General features: G+C 42.1%; 1 protein-coding gene across 1 annotated transcript; it reads right to left on the reverse strand.

The window, feature by feature from the left end:
* Positions 1 to 1,514: 1,514 nt before the first annotated feature.
* Positions 1,515 to 16,484, reverse strand: fam133b (family with sequence similarity 133 member B). Its single transcript, XM_063184948.1, has 11 exons — positions 16,334 to 16,484; positions 15,585 to 15,682; positions 15,390 to 15,468; positions 15,062 to 15,148; positions 14,912 to 14,944; positions 14,407 to 14,478; positions 13,979 to 14,077; positions 12,765 to 12,953; positions 12,075 to 12,131; positions 11,733 to 11,909; positions 1,515 to 2,586 (listed from the first exon to the last, which is right to left on the reverse strand). The coding sequence occupies exons 1-11, from the start codon at positions 16,355 to 16,357 to the stop codon at positions 2,491 to 2,493; spliced, it is 1,011 nt and encodes a 336-aa protein (XP_063041018.1). The 5' UTR covers positions 16,358 to 16,484; the 3' UTR covers positions 1,515 to 2,490.
* Positions 16,485 to 22,162: the final 5,678 nt, after the last annotated feature.

Genomic DNA, 22,162 nt, shown 5'->3' on the forward strand with positions numbered 1-22,162 from the left:
GTCACAGCAACATGGGGAAGGGAAAAAAATGAACAAACAAGCCGGGGGTGCATTTCTGGAAAGCGTAGCTGTTAGCAGTTGGCAACTTCGGTAGTTGCCAATGGGAAATCGCATTACAAGCAACAAAGTAGCTACCATAGTTAGCAACTACACTTTCCAGAAATGCACCCCAGAACGGGAAGGACAGTGTTAAAATATATGCTACAGAAGAAAGGTTTAAAAATGCAGCGTTATTGTAACTTTCAGCCCTGTCTACGAAAATTATGTTATTTAAAAATTTGAAAAGTGACATGGTAAAATGTGGGAACAGTCAATAGTTTCCTGCTACAGGTTGTTTCGTCACCAGAGCCAATTTGCATTTCTGTATAGAAAGAGTGTCAGTTTTGGAAAAAGAGTTCATCAATATAAAAAAAGTTACAGTCCTGCTGCAAGGTTCTCTCCCTGTCTTCCAGCAGTACATTATAAACGTACAGTAAAAGCAGCAGCACACGTCAACAAAAAAAACAACTGTAGTAGTGAAGTTCTGAGGAGTCGTACGCAACCAACATAATGGCATAATTGAGTTTTATTTGGACTGCTAAAAAAAAAAAAAAAAAAACACAAAAGGAACAAATAAAAAGCGCTCCCTGCTTGGGCTGGTAGCCACCCACTCAAAACGCTGTCAACCCCTCCTCCCCAAACAATCACCTCTTTCCAAACCCGATTTTCACAAAAAGAAAAAGTCCTTCAAACAGTCAGTTGCAGAGTCCTGAGCAAGGCGGGAAGCCATTTTGTCATGTTCGTATTGCCCCATGAAGCATCATCTCCCTCCATACCACCAAAAACGTCTGCCAGGTGTTGCTCTTCCCCAACAGGACTCCGTCCAGGTGAACGTATGTAGTTCCGCCACGCTCCACAAGGAGCTCCGCATGTTCCTTTGGGACACAACCCCATTGGCATGACTTCAAGGGAGCAACAAATAAATCAGAAAAGGCAGTTGAAATAGCAGAATCAATGTATCCATGCTGTGAGACGCCATTATTGTCTAAATCAGTCAATTTTCTTCCATGACGCATCCATTAAATCCCACTCCCGAATGTCAAATTATTTTTTCCTCACTTGATCAAAGTCCTCCCTATGTAAGCGGACTCTCACCAGACCGTCGTATATTTCTACTCAGCTTCGTGAGGTCATACATATTAGGGTCTGGAGGAGGACCTTCGGATTCGCCCTGTTCCCAAACACAAAATGCAATAGAACCAATCTGAGTTGCGGGAATTTCAGAGATGTGTCAAATTTTAAAATGGCCACTCGCATGCACTCACTCAACATTGATTCTGTAATTTCAACTGTATTTTCAACTGAATCTGTGAGTAGTTAAAGGGGTATGCCACTATTTTGGGGCTTAATACAGTTAAAATCGTTGGCTGGGGTTTATAAAGGTGGTAAAGTGTCTTATTTTTCATGTGAAGCGTTGTCTTGCTTTAAGACAAGTTAAAAGAGGGAGTATGTCGCTAAGCTAGTGAAAGTCAATGCATCCATGTAGCATTGCTACATGCCACACGGCTCCATTGACTTTCACTAGCTTAGCGACATGCTCATTCTTTTAACTTGTCTTAAAACAAGACAACGGCTTACATGAAAAATAAGACACTTTACCACCTTTATAAACCCTGGCCAACGATTTTAACTGTATTAAGCCCCAAAATAGTGGCATACTCCTTTAAAGTAGGACTTTATTAAAAAATGTCAGCCAAGTGTTTCCCCAATTACGTGCAAGGATTTGTTGGATTAAAAACCACATCTTAACAGACCTATTCCTATTGCATACGGCCAGATGATTGTTCATGGTGCAAGTCGGAACCCAGTCATCTGGGAAGAGTCAGGTTACTTGTAGTTTTCAAAGTGAGAAGTCTGCACACTTATAATCCTATTATTTCATGGATTACGCTTCGACTTCAACGGTCTTCATCAGATCCTCTACCTTCAACAGTCTTCATCAGATTATCTACCCGTTCTCTACCTGTCTAGACTGTTGGAAGTCGAAACATAATCCAGCCATGAAATAATAAAAAAGACAACAAAAAGGATTATAAGTGTGCAGACTTCTCACTTTGAAAACTACAGTTGGCCTTCGTCCCGCACCTTTTCCTGGGATGAGTACATGAGTCAGGTTAGTTCCCATGGGATGAGATCCCAAATGGATGTGTGTGGAGCCCAGTGGAGCACCACCATGTGGAGCTTGGCGGAACTACAACACATTCACCTGCTGAGAGTCAGGGGTGCGTTTCTAGACAGCATGCACGCACGTGCGCAGTCAACAACTTAGTTGGTTTGAAATGGGAAAACTGAATTGCAACCAAGTAAGTTGCGAACTTAAGTTCGAGAACCGCACGCCTGGTTAGTTCATCCCTGTCGGCATGATGATGTATGACACATAGCAGACCTCCCCCCCCCTCCTCCTCCTCCTTCCTTTTCCCCAGCAGCCCAGATGCAACCTTGATGAGCACTTTAGTCCGAGTCGGAGCTGGAGGACCGCTCCTTCTTCTTCTTCTTCTTGCCGTGCTTCTTGTGCTTCTTCTTCTTCTTCTTTTTATTTGATTTATCCTACGGTGAATAAGAGGGGGAGGGGGGGAGGAGGGGGAAAAACACTGTCAATAGGAAAATCACACAGCTGCTTATGGACCCACACAGACAGGCATACAAGGAGTGACATTTTAGAGCGGCACACGTCTCAACTAAGTTCATTAACTAGGCTAGCTCTTAAAAAAAGATAATGTATTTAAGCAAGCTGTTATTTTCCAGTTTTAACCTTTTAACAAAATCAAAAGGAACCCAAAAATTGTGGCTCAGATCATTGACCAACAGGACAAGTGGGACAGAAGATCAAGAGACACAACATCCCATCAAATTGTGTCACAGCTTTACCGTGTCGTGGCCTAAAGCAGTGCCGTGGAAACGTGGCTGATCAATAAATTATGCAATATAATACATATTTGTCTAAATTGATAAGTTAATGTTAGTCAATGGAATCTTTCATCTGCCATTTACGCACAATAAAGTAAATATAGGTCGCCCCAGTCAGCTGCAACTTCGAACGAGGGTCGTGTGACGTCTCCAAATGTGTTACTTTTCTAAGCTTGTGTGGTATCGGATGCGATGCCATGTTACGGCTTGTCGATTTGGGGTGCCTTGAAATTTTTCATGAATTGAAAGGGTGCCTCGCCTGAAAAAAGGTTGAGAAACACTGGCCTAAAGGCTAGGCAGGTGGTCTTTGGATCTAAAACCAATACCCTGTAACATATGTAAATTGCTTTGGCTAAAACCATCAGCTAAGTGTAAGACAATGGGTAACACTTTAGAATAACTACCTATTCACAGCTTTATAAATACTTCATAAATAATTAACTAATCATCAACAAAATGCTTATAAATGGGCATTACTATGGTAACACAGCAGACACAGCGCAGTCACATCGCTCCTGTAAGTCTCTCCTCCAAAGATCAGAAGGCATGAAACCACATAAAACTCACACAGTAGAAGTTGATTCCCACTCCACAGTGCAGTAGTAGTTTAGTTATTAGTAATTTACAAATACTTGTAAATGCTTTGTTAAATGTTAATTATTATTGTGAGTGCAGGTGACTCACTAGCCATTAACCTCAGAGTTACTTTCGGACGCGACACAAAACAGAAATAAAAGTCTGGAGTCCAAAACTTAAGTTTGATGTCTTTCTTTATAGTAACTTAAAATAATACAAAACAAAAGATGAATTCCTAACTCCTATCTAAAACTAACTGAAATGTGACGGTCAAAAGACTGTGATGCTCCTATGGTTCGTGGCTTCTACACTGACGTTCTTCATGCGTCCTGACGGTTTTATATTAATATCAGCAGCCAATCAAAATGCACCACAGTAACTAGTGTCTAGGTAAAACTACAAAATTACAAAATGAAATTCGTACAACACTAAATATATATACTTCCTAAGTATCCAAATTAACTGTAATTCTGGTAAATATCAATTCTAAATACAAAATCTATATACATAAACAAACATTTTACTTAAACATAGAAAATGGCTCTAACATATCCCAGCCCCTAATTGACTAGGCCTTAGCATATCAATTATCAACTTAAAACTTAAACTCAGAGCCATTACCATTTTACTGCATATCTATCTTATCATTAACTTTCTTCAGCTTTCAGGTAAGTTTAATCTTCTCAGGTAAGTCTTTCTCTTCTTTCTTCATTCTTCTCCCTGCAATAAACAAAGTTTAGTTATTGGTCTTTGGATGGTGCTGGTCTTCGTCCGGACTTCAGCACTTCGGACCACCCCTCTGGAGTCTGGCACGACCTTGGTGATTCTGCCCAGCATCCAGCAGTTCCTGGCCAGGGATGGATCCGCAACAAGGACGACATCTCCAACCTTGAAGCTCCTCTTCAATCCAAGCCATTTTTGCCGCTCTTGCAATAGTGGCAGATACTCCTGGGTCCACCTCCTCCAGAATAAATCAGTCATATACTGAATTTGTCTCCAGCGCCGTCGTGCGTAGACATCGTCGTTGCTGAACACACCAGGTGGCATGCTGGGTTGCGTCTTCAACAGGAGTAGATGATTTGGGGTTAACGGCTCGAGGTCGTTGGGGTCATCTGTGTTGGTTGTAATAGGTCTCCCTTCCTCACGGTACGAATTTGACGTTCCCATATGCCGCCATGATGAGATGCAGCAGGCGGGTTAAACAGCCACTGCACTCCCTTCTGCATCATAGCTTCATTGATGCGGCTCTGGTCCAGTTCTTTCAAGGCTTGTCTCAACTCTCTCTCTGCACCGACCAGATTAGTGCCGTTGTCGGAACGGATGACAGAAACTTGACCTCGTCTGGCTTGGAACCGACATAGAGCGTTGATACACGAGTCCGTGTCGAGGGAGTATGCGACTTCTATATGCACTGCTCTGACTGTCAGACATGTGAAGAGCACTCCGTACCGTTTGACCTTGGCTCGTCCTCTTTTTATCTCAAAAGGACCAAAGTAGTCCATGCCTGTGTTTGTAAAAGGCGGTTTGTCGGGTAGCAGACGATCTTGTGGCAAGTCTGCCATTTTCTGTTCCCCAGCCTTTGCATGCAGTCTTTTACAGAGGTTGCACTCTGTGATCACTGTTCTTGCTGCTGCATTGGCTCTAGGTATCCAATATCGTTGTCTTAGTCTTGCCAGGACAAGATTTCTGCCGCCGCATCCGGTTTCTAGGTGGGTATGGTGGAGAATGAGGTAGGCTACTCTGTGTTGTTTCGACAGAAGGAAAGGATGCTTGGCCTCCTCAGGCATCGCTGATCTGTTCAGGCGGCCCCCTACTCCTCAAAACGCCATCTTGTAAGTATGGATCCAATTTGAAAATTGAGCTGGTTCTTTTCACATTTTTATTTCCTTTCTGTAGAACTTTTATTTCTTCAGCATAGGTCTTTCTCTGACTGTATTTGATCAGCTCCAGTTCTGCTCTGGATAGCTCTTCAACTGTGAGCATTTTCTTTTCCAAGTTCTTTTTACAGGTGTTCATTTGTTCTTCAACCATTGGGTTTGTGTTTTTCTGTGTCATGTTCAGATTCTTTCACAGCTTTCACTAATTCTTTTCTTTTCTCACTCAGGTGTTGCAGTATCTCTTTTAGGCGCAGAATCCAAGCGGTTGCCTTCTTGAGTCGGTACCAGCTTGAGTAATGCTCCACAAGTTGGTTCACTGGATCTGTGTTGTCGACCACTGGATTCGTGCACGATACAGCAGCTGATGTCTTCACCTCTTCATCACTTTCTGACAGGTAAGTAGACTGTTCAGGTTGCTCTGGCCAGTGGTCAGGCTCGCTCAGGAAGCTAGGCCCTTGAAACCAGTTGTCGCTTGACATGAAGCTCTCTATCTTTAAGCCTCTTGAAGCTTGATCAGCTGGGTTCTGGGAGGTGTTGAACATTACTTTCCACTGAGCTCTTGTGGTGGCTTCTCTAATGAAAGAGACGCGGTTAGCCACAAACGTCTTGAAACGAAGAGCGTCATTTTCAATGTACCTTAGTACAGTCGTACTATCTGTCCAGAAGATGGAATGTGTCAAGGGAACTTGAAGTTCTTCTTTTAGCATTCGGTCAACCTTGACTGAGACCATGGCGGCTGTCAACTCCATCCTTGGGATCGTAACTTGCTTGAGCGGAGCAACTCGGGACTTGCCCATCAAGAAGCAAACGTGTTTCTGTTCTTGCTCATTCGTCAACAGGAGGTAAGACACAACCCCGTATCCGTCTTGACTTGCGTCGGAAAAATGGTGGATTTGTGCTACCTTTGTGACTCCGAATGAGCTGGACTTGAAACATCTGCTCACGCTGAGCTCTGACAGCTTGTCAAGGTCTGCTAGCCACTTCTTCCATGTTCGTTGTGGCTTCTCTGAGATTTCCTCATCCCAGCCTTGTTTGTTCTTGCAAAGGTTTCTCAGAATGAGCTTGACGGGCAGGAGTAGTGGCGCCAACAAAACCCCATCGGGTCATACACCGAACTAACAACTGAAAGGATGCCTCGTCTTGTGCATGGCTTGTCAGGCAGCTGAATCTTGAACTTGAAGCTATCGGAACTTGTGCACCACTGCACGCCTAACGCTCGTTCAACTGGTAGTTCGTCTTGCTGCAAGTCCAGATCTTTGACTTCAGCTGCTCTTTCGTCGCCAGGGATGGAGCACAGCAAGGCCCTACTGTTGCTTACCCACTTGGTTAAGTGGAAGCCGCCACTGGCACACAACTCCGTCAGCTCCTTTGCAAGATGCACAGCTTCCTCTTCGGTGGCAACTGACTTCAAACAGTCGTCCACATAGAAGTTCTTGAGGAACTGTCTCTGCGGCTTCTGGTGAAGTAGTTGAGTTGCAGCTGCGCCTTGTGCTGTTCTCCTGAGCGCATACGAAGCGCAAACTGGGGGACGACGTGGCTCCGAAGAGGTGCACGCACATCCTGTACTCTTCCAACGGGTTCGTTCAGATTGCCGCCTGGCCACCAAAGGAAGCGCAAACAGATCTGCGTCTTCATCTGGAAACCCGCACCTGGTAGAACATGGATTCGATGTCCGCCATCAGTTGCGACAGGCTCCTGCCTGAACCTCAGCAGCACTCCGATTAGGGTGTTTGTAAGGTCCCGGCCCTTGTGCAGTCTGTCGTTCAGCGAAAACTCCTTGGTATGTTGCCGCGCAAATCGAACACAACCCTCAACTTTTTCTTTTTCGGGTGGTACACCCCATGGTGTGGGATGAACCACACTCTCCCGTCACTGCGACTCAGCTGCTCATCTGGAACTCTGGTGGCGTAGCCTTTCTCCAGGATCTTGTTCATGAAGCTGTTGTACTCTTGAAAGAAGTCTGCATTTCTGTTGAACTTCCGCTTCAGGGAGTTGAGCCGTTGCTCAGCTATACCACGGTTGCATGGCATCTTCACAGAGTCTTCCTTCAGAGGCAGCTTGATGGTGTAATGGCCATCGATCAGATGTGCTGATGTTGTCACAGTGTGCATAAACTGTTTGTCATGTTGTGATGGCTCTGACTTGTCCTCGCACAGGCGTTCGGGGAAATCAGCCTCATAGTGCCTCATCAACATGTCTTCTATGCTTAGAACAGAGATGCGATTCACTGAGAAACTCTGTCCCTCAGCGCCATCGGTTTGTTTGTCTTGGCATCTGCTGACAGGTCCGTTGACACACCACCCTAGGGCCGTCTTCACAGCCCAAGGACCTTCGTTTCGGCTGTTTATGATCTCCCATGGCTCCATAGCCTTGTGAGCGTTGGAACCGATGAGAAGGCCAATCTCTGATTCCAGTTTTGGAAGATGGACTCGGTTCAGGTAAGACCACTTCTCCAAATCTTTCCTCTGTGGTATGTTGGTTCTCTTTGCAGGTATGTCTGGGTGCGTGTACACATTGGGCAGCTTAATGTAGTCTTGTCCATCTAAGCCACACACCTCCAGATCTGTTAGGACATAGCTGCTGACTTTCTGTTCCTGTGACATGGTGTGAAGAATGTACTCCGTCTTTCTTCCTCGGATGTTCAACTTCTTTGCCAAGTCCTCAGTACAGAAAGTAGCGGTGCTTCCTTGATCCAGGAACGCATACGTCTTGATTATACTTGAACCCCTCTTGTGTCTTATCTGCACAGGTACGATGGGAAGAATGCAAGCGTTGTTCCCAGCCCCAGTTTGGTCACCTCTTCCACATCCTGCTGACACGAGAGCGTTCGTTTCTTCCGCTGCATTCGATGCGCTGTCATCTGCACTGTTCTTTTCTTGTGCTGACTCTTCCTTCACAACGTGCAGGATAGCAGGATGCTTAAAGGAACAATCAGGGCATGAGCTCTTTTTCTTACAGTCCTTGGATAGGTGTCCTGCTGTCAAACAGCTAAAACAGAGCCCTTGTGACTTTAAAAAGTCAATTCTCTCGTTCTGGGGTTTCTCTCTGATCTTGTTGCACACGCTGAGTGCATGGTTCTTCTTGCAGAACAAACAGGGACTTTGGAAAGCGTTGCCTGACTTAGCTGCTTTCTTCTCAGCTTGGCCTTTGGAGGCGCTCTTCTCAGTAGCAGCCACATTCACTGCAAAGCTGCTTCGTTTTGACTCACCTTTTCCTGAGCTGGACTTCTTCTTTGTGTCTACCTGTTTACCTGTAGTGGCGTCCAGGATATCACCAAACAGTGGGTCATTGACAACTTTGGCTTGATGATACACAAAGTCCACCAGGTCAGGGAATTTGGCTCTTCTTCTCTTTTTCTCATAAATGTCGTAAGCATGGCCCCTCCATTTCTCTTTCAGCTTAAATGGAAGCTTGGACAAGATGCTCTTCATAGTGGTAGGATTGTTCATCTCGTCCATGTAGTCCACGTCGCTTACTGTGTTACCACATCCAATCAGGAACAAGGCGTAGTTTTTCAATCCTTTCCTGTCATCTGGCTTTATCTGCGGCCAGTCCATTGCTTTCTTGATGTAAGCATTAGCAATTGTCAATTCGTCACCATAATGACGGTTGAGTAATGCTCTGGCTTCTTTGTAAGCCTTGTCTGGCCTCATGTGCTCACAGCTGCGAATGAGTTCAAGTGGCTCCCCACTCGTAAACTGTTCAAGGTAATACAAGCGATCTTGCTGACTGTCCGTCTTGCTAACGATGGCATGCTCGAAAGCTCTTATGAAAGACCTGTATGTCAGAGGATCTCCTGTGAATACTGATATGTCTCTGTGAGGCAGTTGAGTCAGACTCTGTTGCTTGATGAGCATTTCAGTCACTTGGTTTTGACGCTGTAGCACTTGATACAGGTCATCTGCGGAATTAGCATTCTGAGTGTTGTCAGTCATTTGCCTTCCTGAAGATTGTCCTCTCTGTGAAGAGACAACTGGCGCAGCTGATCTAGGCTTGACATCCTGCAGTAGCTTTGCAGCTCCAATGTGCCCATAATCATGACTATGATACTTCTCTTTGCTTTCAGTCACATACCTAGGTTCAACTTTAGGCTTTGTTACTGGCTCCAGTAAATCATGAACAGATTGAGAATCTTCATAATCTTCATAAACTTTTAATTTAGCTTGTGAAGCAGCAATGTCAGTTTCAAGCTGCAACTGTTCCTTTTTTGATCTCAAGCGCGATTCTTCTGCTTTCAAACGCATTTCTTCTGCTTTCAAGCGCATTTCTTCTTCCTCAATCTCTTTTTTCTTTTCAATAGCTTCTGCTTGCTTTAGCAGTGCTTCGTGTTCTGCTTTAAGTCTCAAGCGCACCGAGCTGGTGTTAGAGCGTTGAGATGAACGGCTCCTAACTGTGTGAGTCTCAGAAATACTATCCTGTGGTCTAATATCATCTTCCTCTTCATGAGAATACTTTTGCACATTTTCAATCCATTCATTTACTTCGTTTATGAATGCCTTTAATTCTTCACATCTGTTTAGAAATGTCTCCTGATCAGTATTTCGTTCCTCTTCACTCATAATCTCACATAATTCTTCATTAAGCCGTTTATACTCTCCAAAACATTTTTCTAGCTTAGGTAGAATTTCCCATTGTAAGCTTTCAACATTGCTTTCATCTTGTTTCAATGTTTCAATCTCTTTTCGTTGCTTTGTTAACTGAGCCAACTTTCCCCTTCTCTCATCTTTTAATCTCCTGATTTTCTCCTCCACTGCCCTTACCGTGGGCTTTGGTGCCCTCTTCTGGTCACTAGGCGCATCCGCATTTGACTCAGCATTTAATTCAGCCATCTTGTTTCACACGTGAATCTTCACACATTAACTGTGACAATTTCGAAATTCCTCACAGCTTCTAAACTCTTCCAAACATTCACAGACACTTGTGAAAAGAGTTACTACTTGTGAAAGATCGTTTTGCATAAACAGGAATGACTGTCTTAGCTGGGAATCCTTTGGGCATTTACTGTAGATTTGCACAGTCAGCTTAGCAGGATAGCTAGCGCGCTAACTAGCGTAGCATGCTAACGGGAATGAATAGAGATATCAGACCTGACCCAGGGAAAGCTTGCTTCAGCCAGCACTGCAGTCGAAGTATTTCTTTTACTGCTTCAGTTCCTCTCAAACCTTGCAGGCGATTTCAGGTGCTTCTGTCTTCTTATTGAGCTGGCAGCATCCAACTTCTCATGTCCTCCTCTCAGCCCGGTAGCGTGGCTCCGAATCCTCGGCAACCCTCGTGGCTTGGGCTAGTCTTTTGACTTGAATGTGAGTGCAGGTGACTCACTAGCCATGAACCTCAGAGTTACTTTCGGACGCGACACAAAACAGAAATAAAAGTCTGGAGTCCAAAACTTAAGTTTGATGTCTTTCTTTATAGTAACTTAAAATAATACAAAACAAAAGATGAATTCCTAACTCCTATCTAAAACTAACTGAAATGTGACGGTCAAAAGACTGTGATGCTCCTATGGTTCGTGGCTTCTACACTGACGTTCTTCATGCGTCCTGACGGTTTTATATTAATATCAGCAGCCAATCAAAATGCACCACAGTAGCTAGTGTCTAGGTAAACTACAAAATTACAAAATGAAATTCGTACAACACTAAATATATATACTTCCTAAGTATCCAAATTAACTGTAATTCTGGTAAATATCAATTCTAAATACAAAATCTATATACATAAATAAACATTTTACTTAAAACATAGAAAATGGCTCTAACAATTATTACATTTTAATAAAGTGTTTATAAAGCTGTGAATAAGTAGTTATTCTAAAGTGTTACCAGATAAGGTACCACTGTACTGTAATGCAATACTAAAGTATTCTGGATCCTCTGCATCCAGTCTAGTTCTTTGGTTGTATTCCTTTCCAAGTATCCTAACTTCTACTAATGTAATTCATTGAGGTGCACCGAAATGAAAACTTGTGGCCGAAACCGAATATTAATTAATCACTTGGCCGAATACCGACAAATATTACAATTCAGTCAAAAGTTATCAAAAGTTAGGTTTTTCACTATTTTTAAATATTGCTTAAATCTACGGTTTACAATAAATGTTTTGACATGTCTTTGAGAGAAAATAAATGTGTATTTGAAGTCTTCAAATGTTAGAGTAGAACTGAAATTAGTTTAATTAATGCCCATTTTCAACTCATTTTCTATTTGGCCTCCGATTCGGCCACTCAATTGGCTTTCGGCCGAAAAACCGAAAGGGTCTTTTTTTGCGTTTTCGGACGAATATTTTCTGCGGCCGAATTTTCGGTGCACCTCTACGGGAGTGAGAGGGGCTTACTGTGGATTTCTCGCGCTCCTCTGAGCCCTTCTTCTCCTCTGTAGCGTTCTTGTTCTCCTCCGTTGCCATGGCTGCGGTAGCTGCTGCCGCCGCCTCCTCCTCTGGTTTCTTCTCCTCCACAATCTTTCTCACCTCCATCCTCCTCTCCACGATCACCGTCTTCTTCTTATACTCATTCTATTTATTAAAAAAAAAAAAACACACACACACTCAAATGTTATCAGTTCAAACAATATCCGAGACAAATATACAAAGAAGAAGTTCTTTTTAATGTACAGTAGTTTGGGAGTATTTAAAAAAAAAAAAAAAAAATTATTACAATTTTGCATTTCAAGTACTTACTTCCAATTCTGCATCGTTGGATTTCCATCCTAAAAGAACAAAAGTCCTATCGCCATCCTGGAACAAGAGATTGTGGTTGTTGTTTGTTTTTCGTGACCACCATTCACGTGCCAAAGTGATATAGATTAATTAAGAGAGGCAGCACATGAGGGTGGCTTAGCGCTGACTTAGCAGGGCTTCTACATTGCACTATTACATTACATTACATTATACATTACATTGCACTTAGCTGACGCTTTCATTTTATTCAAAGCGACTTACAACTACTATGCCTTGCTCAAGGGCACTTCAGCCATGGATGGAGGTGTAGGGAGAGGTCAGGGGGGATTCGCACCTGCAACCCCTAGATTGAAAGACCAACTCTCTAACCACTAGGCCTCGGCTGCACCCATTTTTTAAATACTTTTCATATCACAAGGCTGGAGGCCACAAGGAAGGACGGGAGGCTAGAATGCAGCTAAAAATGGCTATTTTTGGAAATTCAAAAATGGCGGACCATGGAGAAGATCCCCCTTTTCATGTATGAAAAGTGCAATTTTCCCAGTCATAATGAATACTTAGAATTTGATGGTGGTGGTGGTAAGTATTCATGAAAAAGCTAACATTAGTGAATGGGCAGCATGAATTCTGGAAATAAACAACTAAAAATCTCACACAGTGTCCCTTTAATAATTGCTAAGTATAACATACCTCACTCTCCTCCTTTTCTTCATCCTCTGCACTGTCCATTTCCCCGTCTTCGGGCTCCTCCTTCACTTCGGCTTCCGTCTTGATCTCCGCTTCAGTCTTGACGTCACCTTCGGCCATGATGCCCGGCTCCGTCTTCACTTCGGCCCCACCTGCCTCCGCAAGCTTCCTCTTTTTCTTCGCTGTCGAATCCTGTGCTCCGCAAAAAAAAATAAAAAAAATAGCATAAACTATTTGATAGGTAGGCGAGTGCCACTGCAGTACATCTGTTCAGTATCAAGGCCAAGGAAAGACAGTAGCACTTTCTCTGAATGCTAGGCCAAGGTGCTTTGTGGCTTGCCTTTGTGAGAGAGACACAGTTCCAAAAGGTCAGTGGCTTTTGTGCCACACAGTAAGAAACTTAAGGAGCATTCAGAGTGCTCTAGTGTTTGGATCCTTGGATGTTGTAGTCTTCGTGAAGTAGCTTAGGCTGTTATTCTGATTCTCTGGCTGTGCCTCTGTATCGTGAGTACCAAAAAGGCTTCAATCAATGTGATATGCTTACCCCTTGGGGGGCAATCGCTATTCCGACATACCGCTATTCCGACATACCGCTATTCCGACAGCCGACATACCGTAAGGTTAGGGTTAGGGTTAGGGTTAGGGTCAGGGTTAGGGTAACTGTATGCACTCTCCCTAAACTTAGTAAAAGCTGAGCAACGTAGCACAAACCAAAGAAATTGCATAACTCGCGCCGGTATTCCGACAATAGACATCAATGTCGGAATAGCGACATGTCGGAATAGCGCCACGTAACCTTACCCCTTTATGCAAAGCTTCCATACATTTCATACAATTCAAATAGGAATCAACAAGGAAATTGCTCTGGGTCTCACGCAATGCAACATTTCGAGAAGTATTGTGGAGTAGCTCCAATGACCATCTTACTAACTCCGCAAAGACATTCATAAAAAATACATGCGTGACCTTTGTGTAAACCAGTGATTCCCAACCTTCTGTGTCTCATGTACCCCCCAAACCATTTCATTGTACCATGAGTACCACCTAACTCATATTTTACATTGCTTTTTCTATTCCAGTGTGACTTTGCTCCATGCATTTGTTCAAATTAAATTTTCCCAAGTACCCCCTGCAGTATGCTCGCGTACCCCTAGTGGTACACGTACCCCTGGTTGGGAAACACTGGTGTAAACCACCAGACTCCTTTACTTCCTCACCTTACTGTCTGCATCTGAATCAGAGGAGGAACTTTCCGATTCCTTTTTTGGCGCGGCTCGCTTTTTCTTACGCTTCTTTTTCGAGCCTTTCTTCTCATCCTATGAATGTGAATGAAGACACAACATCATGTGAGGAAAAAGAACTGCCGCTCCAAACAAAATAGAGAATTACATCTTAAAATGTTTACTTAAAAAGACCCAGTGCGGTCGGGAAATACTTGTAAGATTCTTAAAAAGTTTTCAACTCCGTGGTGGGACTAACATGACAAGTCAAATCTTATTCTGACTCAACTGGGCCTTCCAAATACCTTTGGTACTTGTCACATATAACTACTTCTGAATTTGAACATATAGCCAGTAGCAATGATCATGAGATGATATGATTATGGTACTGTAAAGCAAAATCAAAGAGCCAAGTGGCTTCTTACCTCGTCAGACTCTGAAGAAGAACTGCTGGAGGAATCAGAACTCGATGAGGAGGAGGAAGAAGATGAAGAATGCTTGACCGAAGACAAGACAGGCAAAGCTCGTTAGACGCCCAGAATTGCAATTACAAGGACATTAATAACTTAACTGTCACAAGCAGCCCAACTAAAACATTACCTTGAAAAAAACAAAAACAAATTATATATAAGTTCTGGACTTTTATGTCCATGTTATGACAATAAGTTGTTTGTTCTGTAGTTTGGTGTACACAGCACTGCAATTTCAAATCCCAACACTTCCAATTTTGGTCTTGGCAATGTCAAGTTCAAAGTCAATTTGTTACGTGGCCATAACATCCCTTCATAATTAGAAGTGCAATGTAGAACAGGTTCTCTCTTCAGCCTGTACAGTTAGACTTATGGTGACTTTTTGCGTAAAATGTAGGAGAAACCACATACAAAGTGAATGAATGTGACTGTGAAGAAGAGGGAGGCCATCTTTTCTCACCCTACTTGATTTCTTCTTTTCTTTCTTCTTTTTCTGAAATCCAAAAGACAGGACAGTTTGTTGACAAAATCAAACCACTTTGAACAACGGCACAATCCCTTAATACTGTAAAGTATTTAATTTACTTTTAGTCATGCTTGTTTATCTCACCTCGTTCTTGTCTTTGCCCTTCTTATCTTTCTTGTCACGTCCGCCAAGGATGCGCTCTCTGTTTTTCTCCAGCTCCTTCTTCCATCTCTGCAAAAGTAGCAACACATCATATGAGCGGCCAAATTAAAGTGTCAACATATTTCACATTTATAAAATCACTATTATTTAGCTATGAAACTACTAATCAGCAGAGTATGTGATAAATATAGTACCGGTACATGGTCAGTGGTAGTATGTGTCTATGTAGTATGCATAATGGTCAGTCAATGGTCATAATGAATGATGAATGAGAGAGACCGATCATGAATGTTACTGACTGTAGGCCTACCTCATTCATTTTATCCTCAAAGTCAGCCAGGGCCCTGGAGCCTTTCTTCTTCTTCTCCAACTGCTCCTTTACCTCTTCCCTGAAAACAAAAACAATGTATATTGAATGAAAAGTAAGTGAAAGAACACGTTTCCGTCACGAAATGTTGTGTTTGAGGTTTTTAGTAGTGCATTGATGAACAGAACTGCTGCTTACCATGTCGGCCTGGGTCTACTCAGGTAATCCTGAATCGAAGGGCCTGCAGGCCCAGACGGTCCCTTTGCGCGAGCTGCCGCAATGGGATTCAAATAGGCCTACAATTGAAGAAACACAACACCATTAACATTGCACAGGGCCACAGACAAACTAGAAAAACGATAATTTCAGGACTGTCTGGTTAAAACGACAATTCCGAGTCACTGCTTGTTGACATGTGCGATACCAAAATGTTGGTGCTGCCAACTGTGGCAGCTACACAGACCATCTATCTAGCAAATGTGTTTGTGAGTGCATTGATTTCAGTAACGACATAACACAACAGTGTCCCAAGTGTTACACTACACAGCATCAAGTTGCAAAGAAGCAAGCTAACGTGGAGGCCACGTAGGCTACTTTTCGCAGAAATTGCTATTAGCGGTTCATCCAAATGTGTGTTAGCAATAGCATGCTAACGTAGTGGCCTACATTGTCCCCAATGGTTCAAACGGCTCCTCAAAATAGCTCAATAATTGATCTTATTTTATAAAGCTTGCTATATACAAATGTATATTTCAACACAGCGTATACACCCAGGATAAACCCTGAATGTGTACACTACATAGGATAGGTCACTAGCATGTTGAAGTGCATGGCTAGCTTTTGGAAATGAGACATGCAATACGGAGATTTTTCGCAGATTATGCACGCTGTGGGAAAAATCCAGGTATTTGTCAGATTAACTATACAGGATTTTAAACAAAACTCACCACTCTATTATCCCTTTTCCCCATTGTACCCCTCTAAGTGCAAATGTAAATAGCGATACGGGGTCTTTGTTTACATGTCTTCGCAGGCGCTGTCGTTAGCCTTGAAGCTAGCAAGTACTCAGAGCAAAAAACCGCTGTGCTGAAATGAATTCCCAGAGCCTGTGAATTCCAATTTACTTCTGCCCCCTTGTGGACAGCACGAATTATTACAGGGTAAAGTGACCAACTACTGCAAGTCAGATCCAGCCTAGGACTAACTGCAGTTCTTCTTGTAGTTCTATTTCTTTCTTTTTTTTAAATGCAACTCTCATTATTGTATATGAATGAGCTGTCTACACAATTGAATGGCTGCAACACGGGATGTATGATTGGTGGTGTACTAGTCAATCATCTTGCACTAGATGACCTTGTGACCTTTAGTCCTAAGTGTGGGGCTGCTTCTTAATGTATGCTCTGAATATGGTGTACAATTTGACTAGATATTTTATTCAAATCAAGATTCCATCATTTAAATGTGGTGGAAATGACAAGGGTAGCCAATATCAAAACTTTAGGCCATGGTGCTTTCAGGCTTGTAGCCCAAGGATTGTCGTTTGATTCTTGGCCTGCCAGATTGGTGGGGTGAGTAGGCCTAATTAACCAGTGCTCTCCCCAATCCGCCTCCATGACTGAGGTTCCTTGAGCATGGTATCATTCCACCGCACTGCACCCTTGGGGAGCCATTTGGACTGTCCTTTGCACAGGCTGGGTGAGGCATAAGGGCAATTTCCTTGTCACAATGCCAAAGGCAGTTTCCCAGCAGTTTCACTTTTTTGTTTTCATAAGCTGCTTGAAGAGTGAAAAACATTCATTACACATAGGTAGGACTATGGAGAAATGTGTACACACAGAACAAAATATTTCATTTTGAGCACAGTTTTTTATTTTATTATTTTTACAAAAATAAAAAATGATGTAAAGCCGTTACAGATACAACAAAGAAGCGTAAACTCAAGCAGCTCTTTATCCATAAAGAAAAAAAAATGCAATTTGACGGGTCATAATTTACCAAGCCAGAGCAAAACAGAATTAGCAGCAAACTCTCAACAAAAAAATATGTAGAGCATAACCCATCCCTCCTGTCTGTGATCACGGTGCATGGAAGGGGGAATTACACACCAATTTCAGTTGTTGCTTTTTGTATTATTTTTGTTGTGTTTGTTTTTGCGTTTGACGTTATCATTTTTTGATTTGGTTCATGCAGGACAATGGTATTGTCAGGAAGCCATGGTCACCTGGACAAAATATATTTTAACTTTATAGAGATACTAAAAAACCCAAAACACTTGGTCTGGTTTCAAGAACTTGTTATATAAATATAGTAAGAGGCAAAGTAAAAAATACAATTTCATGATTTCTAGTCCTTTCCATAATTGATCTGCCCTATTTTGTCCATAACTTAACGCAATCAATGTGAGGAGAATATACTGAATGAATGAGTTAGTGCCCATAACAAACTTAAAAACACAAAACAAAGCCACAATCATGGTTATGAAACATTTCAGATCTAAAGCATGTTGGCTAGTTGCTTTACATGTAAATAAAAATCCAGTCAATCTCAAAACAGAAGCATCTCTACAATTTAACAAGATATCTCACACATTCTCACATTAGCTTAAAAGAAACTAATTTGGGCAGCTTATTTTTTTTCTTTTTTTGTCACCTCACAGAATATGATCATTTTTTTGTAATATGCAATGATAGCAAAAACATAACATACATGACTTTTATGACATCCAGCCCCTCCTCATGTCCAAGGGAAAATCATGGCTTTCTATGTTACACTGTGTTTCAGTTCTCTAGATTCATCCCCTCTCACCTCCCCAATGTAAAACTCATAGCATAAAATAACCTTGTCCATAACTTCTCTCTCTCTCTCTGTATCTCTCTCTCTCTCTCTCTCTCTCTTGCTAAGGACACCGTGCATGTTTAAAGCCACACTACATTATATGCATTAAAAAAAACTAACAATAGCAGACACAAACGACAAGTTATTAGCAGTACTACAAAATACAACATTCCCAGACTCTACCATTTTGCAAGACGCATGTTTCTTTTATGCAATTATAAGTATTAGATACTGTAAGACACACATCTGTGTACGGATTAAGCTGGATTATCCAGTGACATTCGAAGTTACTGCTATATGGTTTTATACTTATTGTCTGTCTGACGACTTGCAGTGAAAACACCGATGCATAACACTGTGATGTTACTAAATAAAGTAATTGGACACTCTTGCAAGAGGATTTAAGTCAAGTACATGAACGCGTCCAAAAACAACCCCACCAAAGGCACACTACTGGTGTGCGTTCCTGTAAACCGTAGTTGCTAAATACATTAGCTACTTTGTGGTTGGCAATGCAATTTCCAATTGGCAACTACCCAAGTTGCTAACTGACTAACAACTACGCTTTCGAGAAACGCACCCCAGGTTACTTAGAACAGGTGGCAACAGGTGAAGGCATTGAGCAATTGAGCTTGAATGCATGTTTGTTAATACAAATGGATATGTAATGCACCAGTAAAGGTCATTCATTGAAAGCGTGGAGTTAATATGTTTCATAACAGCTTAGGATATTGCTCTGTTTTTTGTTGTTGTCACAAGCACAGTACTTTCATTTATTCAAGCCATAAAGTAAGTAAAAAAAAATGCTCATGAGTTATAATAGGCCGCACGGTGCGTTTAACAATTTAGCCATTTTATGCACACAGAATAAAAAAATGTTGTCTTTCAGACAAGAATTGTGGCTAGCATTTTCTCTGAAAAAAAACTGAAAGACATACAGAATACAGAATAATCAGCCCCATCACACAAGTCAAGAGACACAAAACCCACCAATACACACACACACACATACACACACACTGTCTCTGTGTCTCATGCACGCACGCATGCACGCACGCACGCATGTACGCACGCATGCACGCACGCGCGCACGCATGCACGCGCGGACAGACGCACTCATGCGTGCACGCGCACGCACACACACACACACACACACACACACACACACACACACACACACACACACACACACACACACACACACACACACACACACACACACACACACACACACACACAGTTGTACATACAACACACTTTCTTTCTGATAAGGAGTAGGCAGAGGGTGTGATCACGTGTGTGTCGACTGAACATTACATTTCAAGTTTGAAGTTAAGGTTTACAGCACCATCTATGAAAGGCAGAATCACTCAACAAAGACCATGGAGGAAAAATGAGAGGAGTGGAGGGAGGGGGGACTAATTCAAAATAAAATAACTGGAAAAATACAAACATAAATGTCTAGACTCAATAAATAATCGTTAAATGAAAAGAGGCTATTTTAAGTACCAACGACCAGCAGTTTACAAGTCAAACAAAAGAAAAGGGGGAAAAAGAAAAAAGCATATTCAAATAGTTTATTAACTAAGAGGAATGCTTCGCAATACACTGCACAAACAAAAATCATTGCTGGTATGAAACGGCCTATATGTCCATTCTCTGCTAAAACAATTGTGTAAAAAAAATTAAATACATTATATTTACACACAGAAAAAAATAACAGGGATAGGCGTTTGGAATAATGGAAGTGATTTCTTTTGCTAGCTTTCAAACCAATATAGTCAACACATCTTTTTTTTTTTTTTACTTTGTTTCGTCAGAGTCATTGGGGGAAAAATGCAGACTGACTGATGTGTAATTCAAAGGCATATTTCACAAAAAGGTGCATCATGTCTCTCAGCACGAACAATAACTGAACCTGCTGCTACAACAAACATTCAAGTTCCATCCTTCGCATGATCAAACACATACGCGCACACATACATTCCATCACTATGTAAAAAAAGGAGACCTAAACTGTTCAGCATTGAACAATCTTAGACACCCCAAATAAAAAACAACTGTTGACATCCATCATCAAATCTAAGGAGCACAGAGACCATATTCTTTTGCTCTGGCTGATTCAATTCACCAATGGAGCATTTCAACATACATAAGTAAGTAATGCCCAGCAAAGGATGGTAAATGGGGTTTAGCTAGGCTATATGTACAGTTCATTTGAGCATACATTGTGGTATAGGCTGTACCTTGACAGAAGACGTCATTAAACACACTAAGTGAAGACAACGCATCATCAAATCAATGATTCTTTTTTTCGCGGCCTTTTGTTTGCATTCTCATCCAAGGCCTCGAATGATAAAAAATAACCTATATTTCATGAAGCACCACCTATACCGTGCTGCATCTTCCATCAGATCTTGTGCTATTACACCCCCTCCCCCATCACTTAAAAAAGTCACACAAACAAACAAATAGACAAATTAAATAGAGCTGTTGTCCATGAATGCTTATAAGTGTATACAGCATGTCTTGACAACACAACGTCACATAAACCCGGTTTTCGGACATAAATACGTTGTAAACTACTTTACGGTTCTTTTTATTAATGAATGACATAGGTTTTGCACAGATTACGCTAGTTAGCATGATATGATATAGCAAATGAACAGAGTAATGACCTGCCTGAATGAAACCTGAAGGTAGCCTATTTTATTTGTTTTGTTTAATCTACAAAACCAACCAGAGACCTGAGTGAGTGAAATGTTGAGTAATGGTTTTCTAAGAGAGATTATCCTGAGTGTGTAAGGCACCAGTGCTTTAACCAACATCTTGTTTGAAGTTAGCGACATTGTGTGCATGTACTGTTTGTTATGTGTGTGAGTGAGTGCGTGTGTGTTTTGCATGTGTTTTGTGTAATATCATACAGTGCCCGCTTATAAATGTACATACTTTTGTACTTTCACAAGACTACGTCCTCCAATACTCTTACAAGTCCTCTCAAACGTGCCAAGATTTTCTCAGTCATTCTGGGCAAGTTTATTCATCGTGGAGGTGGTAGTACAAAGACTATAGACGTTTATGACAACCTTTGCCATAATTTGGCAAAATCTTGGACAAGCTTGTTTTTGTTTTTGTTTTTTTACATCTGTGTCTTCCCTTCAACTTCCTTCTCTTTCACCAACTACCTTTAACTTTCAAACTAAGAGTCTCTCACCACACATATCAAGCATGCTATGACGCATCAAACCTGCCAGCTAGGCTATACCTCTATAGTTCTGTTTGGTCCTACTGCAAACTTTAAAAAAAAACTCACTCTACAAAACCCTACGTACGACATCTAACAGAGAGTGGACTCATTCTTCTTCACTCACTCACACTTCACTCTACATAACTAGCTTTCTTGCTATAACAGAAACATTGTCTGCAAACTGCTCTTCCGGTTCAGTCTACAGTTTTCAAGTTCATTAAGTCATGGCCGGACAGCCAAACAGCACGACAACTACGGTACACTTGCATGCCCTTATTATGGCGCATACTACAGCACACAAGCATTTGTGAATGGGACTTTGCTCACAAGTGCTCGTGTTGTTATGAGACCACTCACTCCCTCATTCTCTGCAACAGCCTTTTCTTCGCACTCACCCACACTCAACTGACTGACATGATTCTCTTTGTTTTTTTTGTGTTCACCTTCCCGACAGTAAAATGCAGAAGCTTTAAACAAAAAAAGAGGAAGTGTGACCAACCATTGATCAAACATGAATCAACTGTAGGTAAAAATAGCCACCCACTGAAACCACCACTCCATCCCAGCAGAGAGAGAGAGAGAGTGACTACCCCCCCCCACCCATCTCTTCCCCTCTCCTCCTCTCCCTCTTCCTCTCTCTCTCTCTCCCCCCTGTCTGCTTCCTTCTGCTCTGCTCCCTCAAAACCACAACGTG

Source organism: Engraulis encrasicolus, chromosome 20 (assembly GCF_034702125.1).
Source record: "Engraulis encrasicolus isolate BLACKSEA-1 chromosome 20, IST_EnEncr_1.0, whole genome shotgun sequence".
Taxonomy (NCBI): Eukaryota; Metazoa; Chordata; class Actinopteri; order Clupeiformes; family Engraulidae; genus Engraulis; species Engraulis encrasicolus.

Excerpts from the sequence above, each read along its gene's own strand:
- fam133b (XM_063184948.1), bottom strand. The coding sequence starts at position 16,357 with ATGGGGAAAAGGGATAATAGAGTG. Across the intron at positions 15,149-15,389 it reads TTGAGGATAAAATGAATGAG|AGATGGAAGAAGGAGCTGGA; the intron begins GTAGGCCTACAG and ends CTACTTTTGCAG. Across the intron at positions 14,945-15,061 it reads AGGGCAAAGACAAGAACGAG|AAAAAGAAGAAAGAAAAGAA; the intron begins GTGAGATAAACA and ends TTTGGATTTCAG.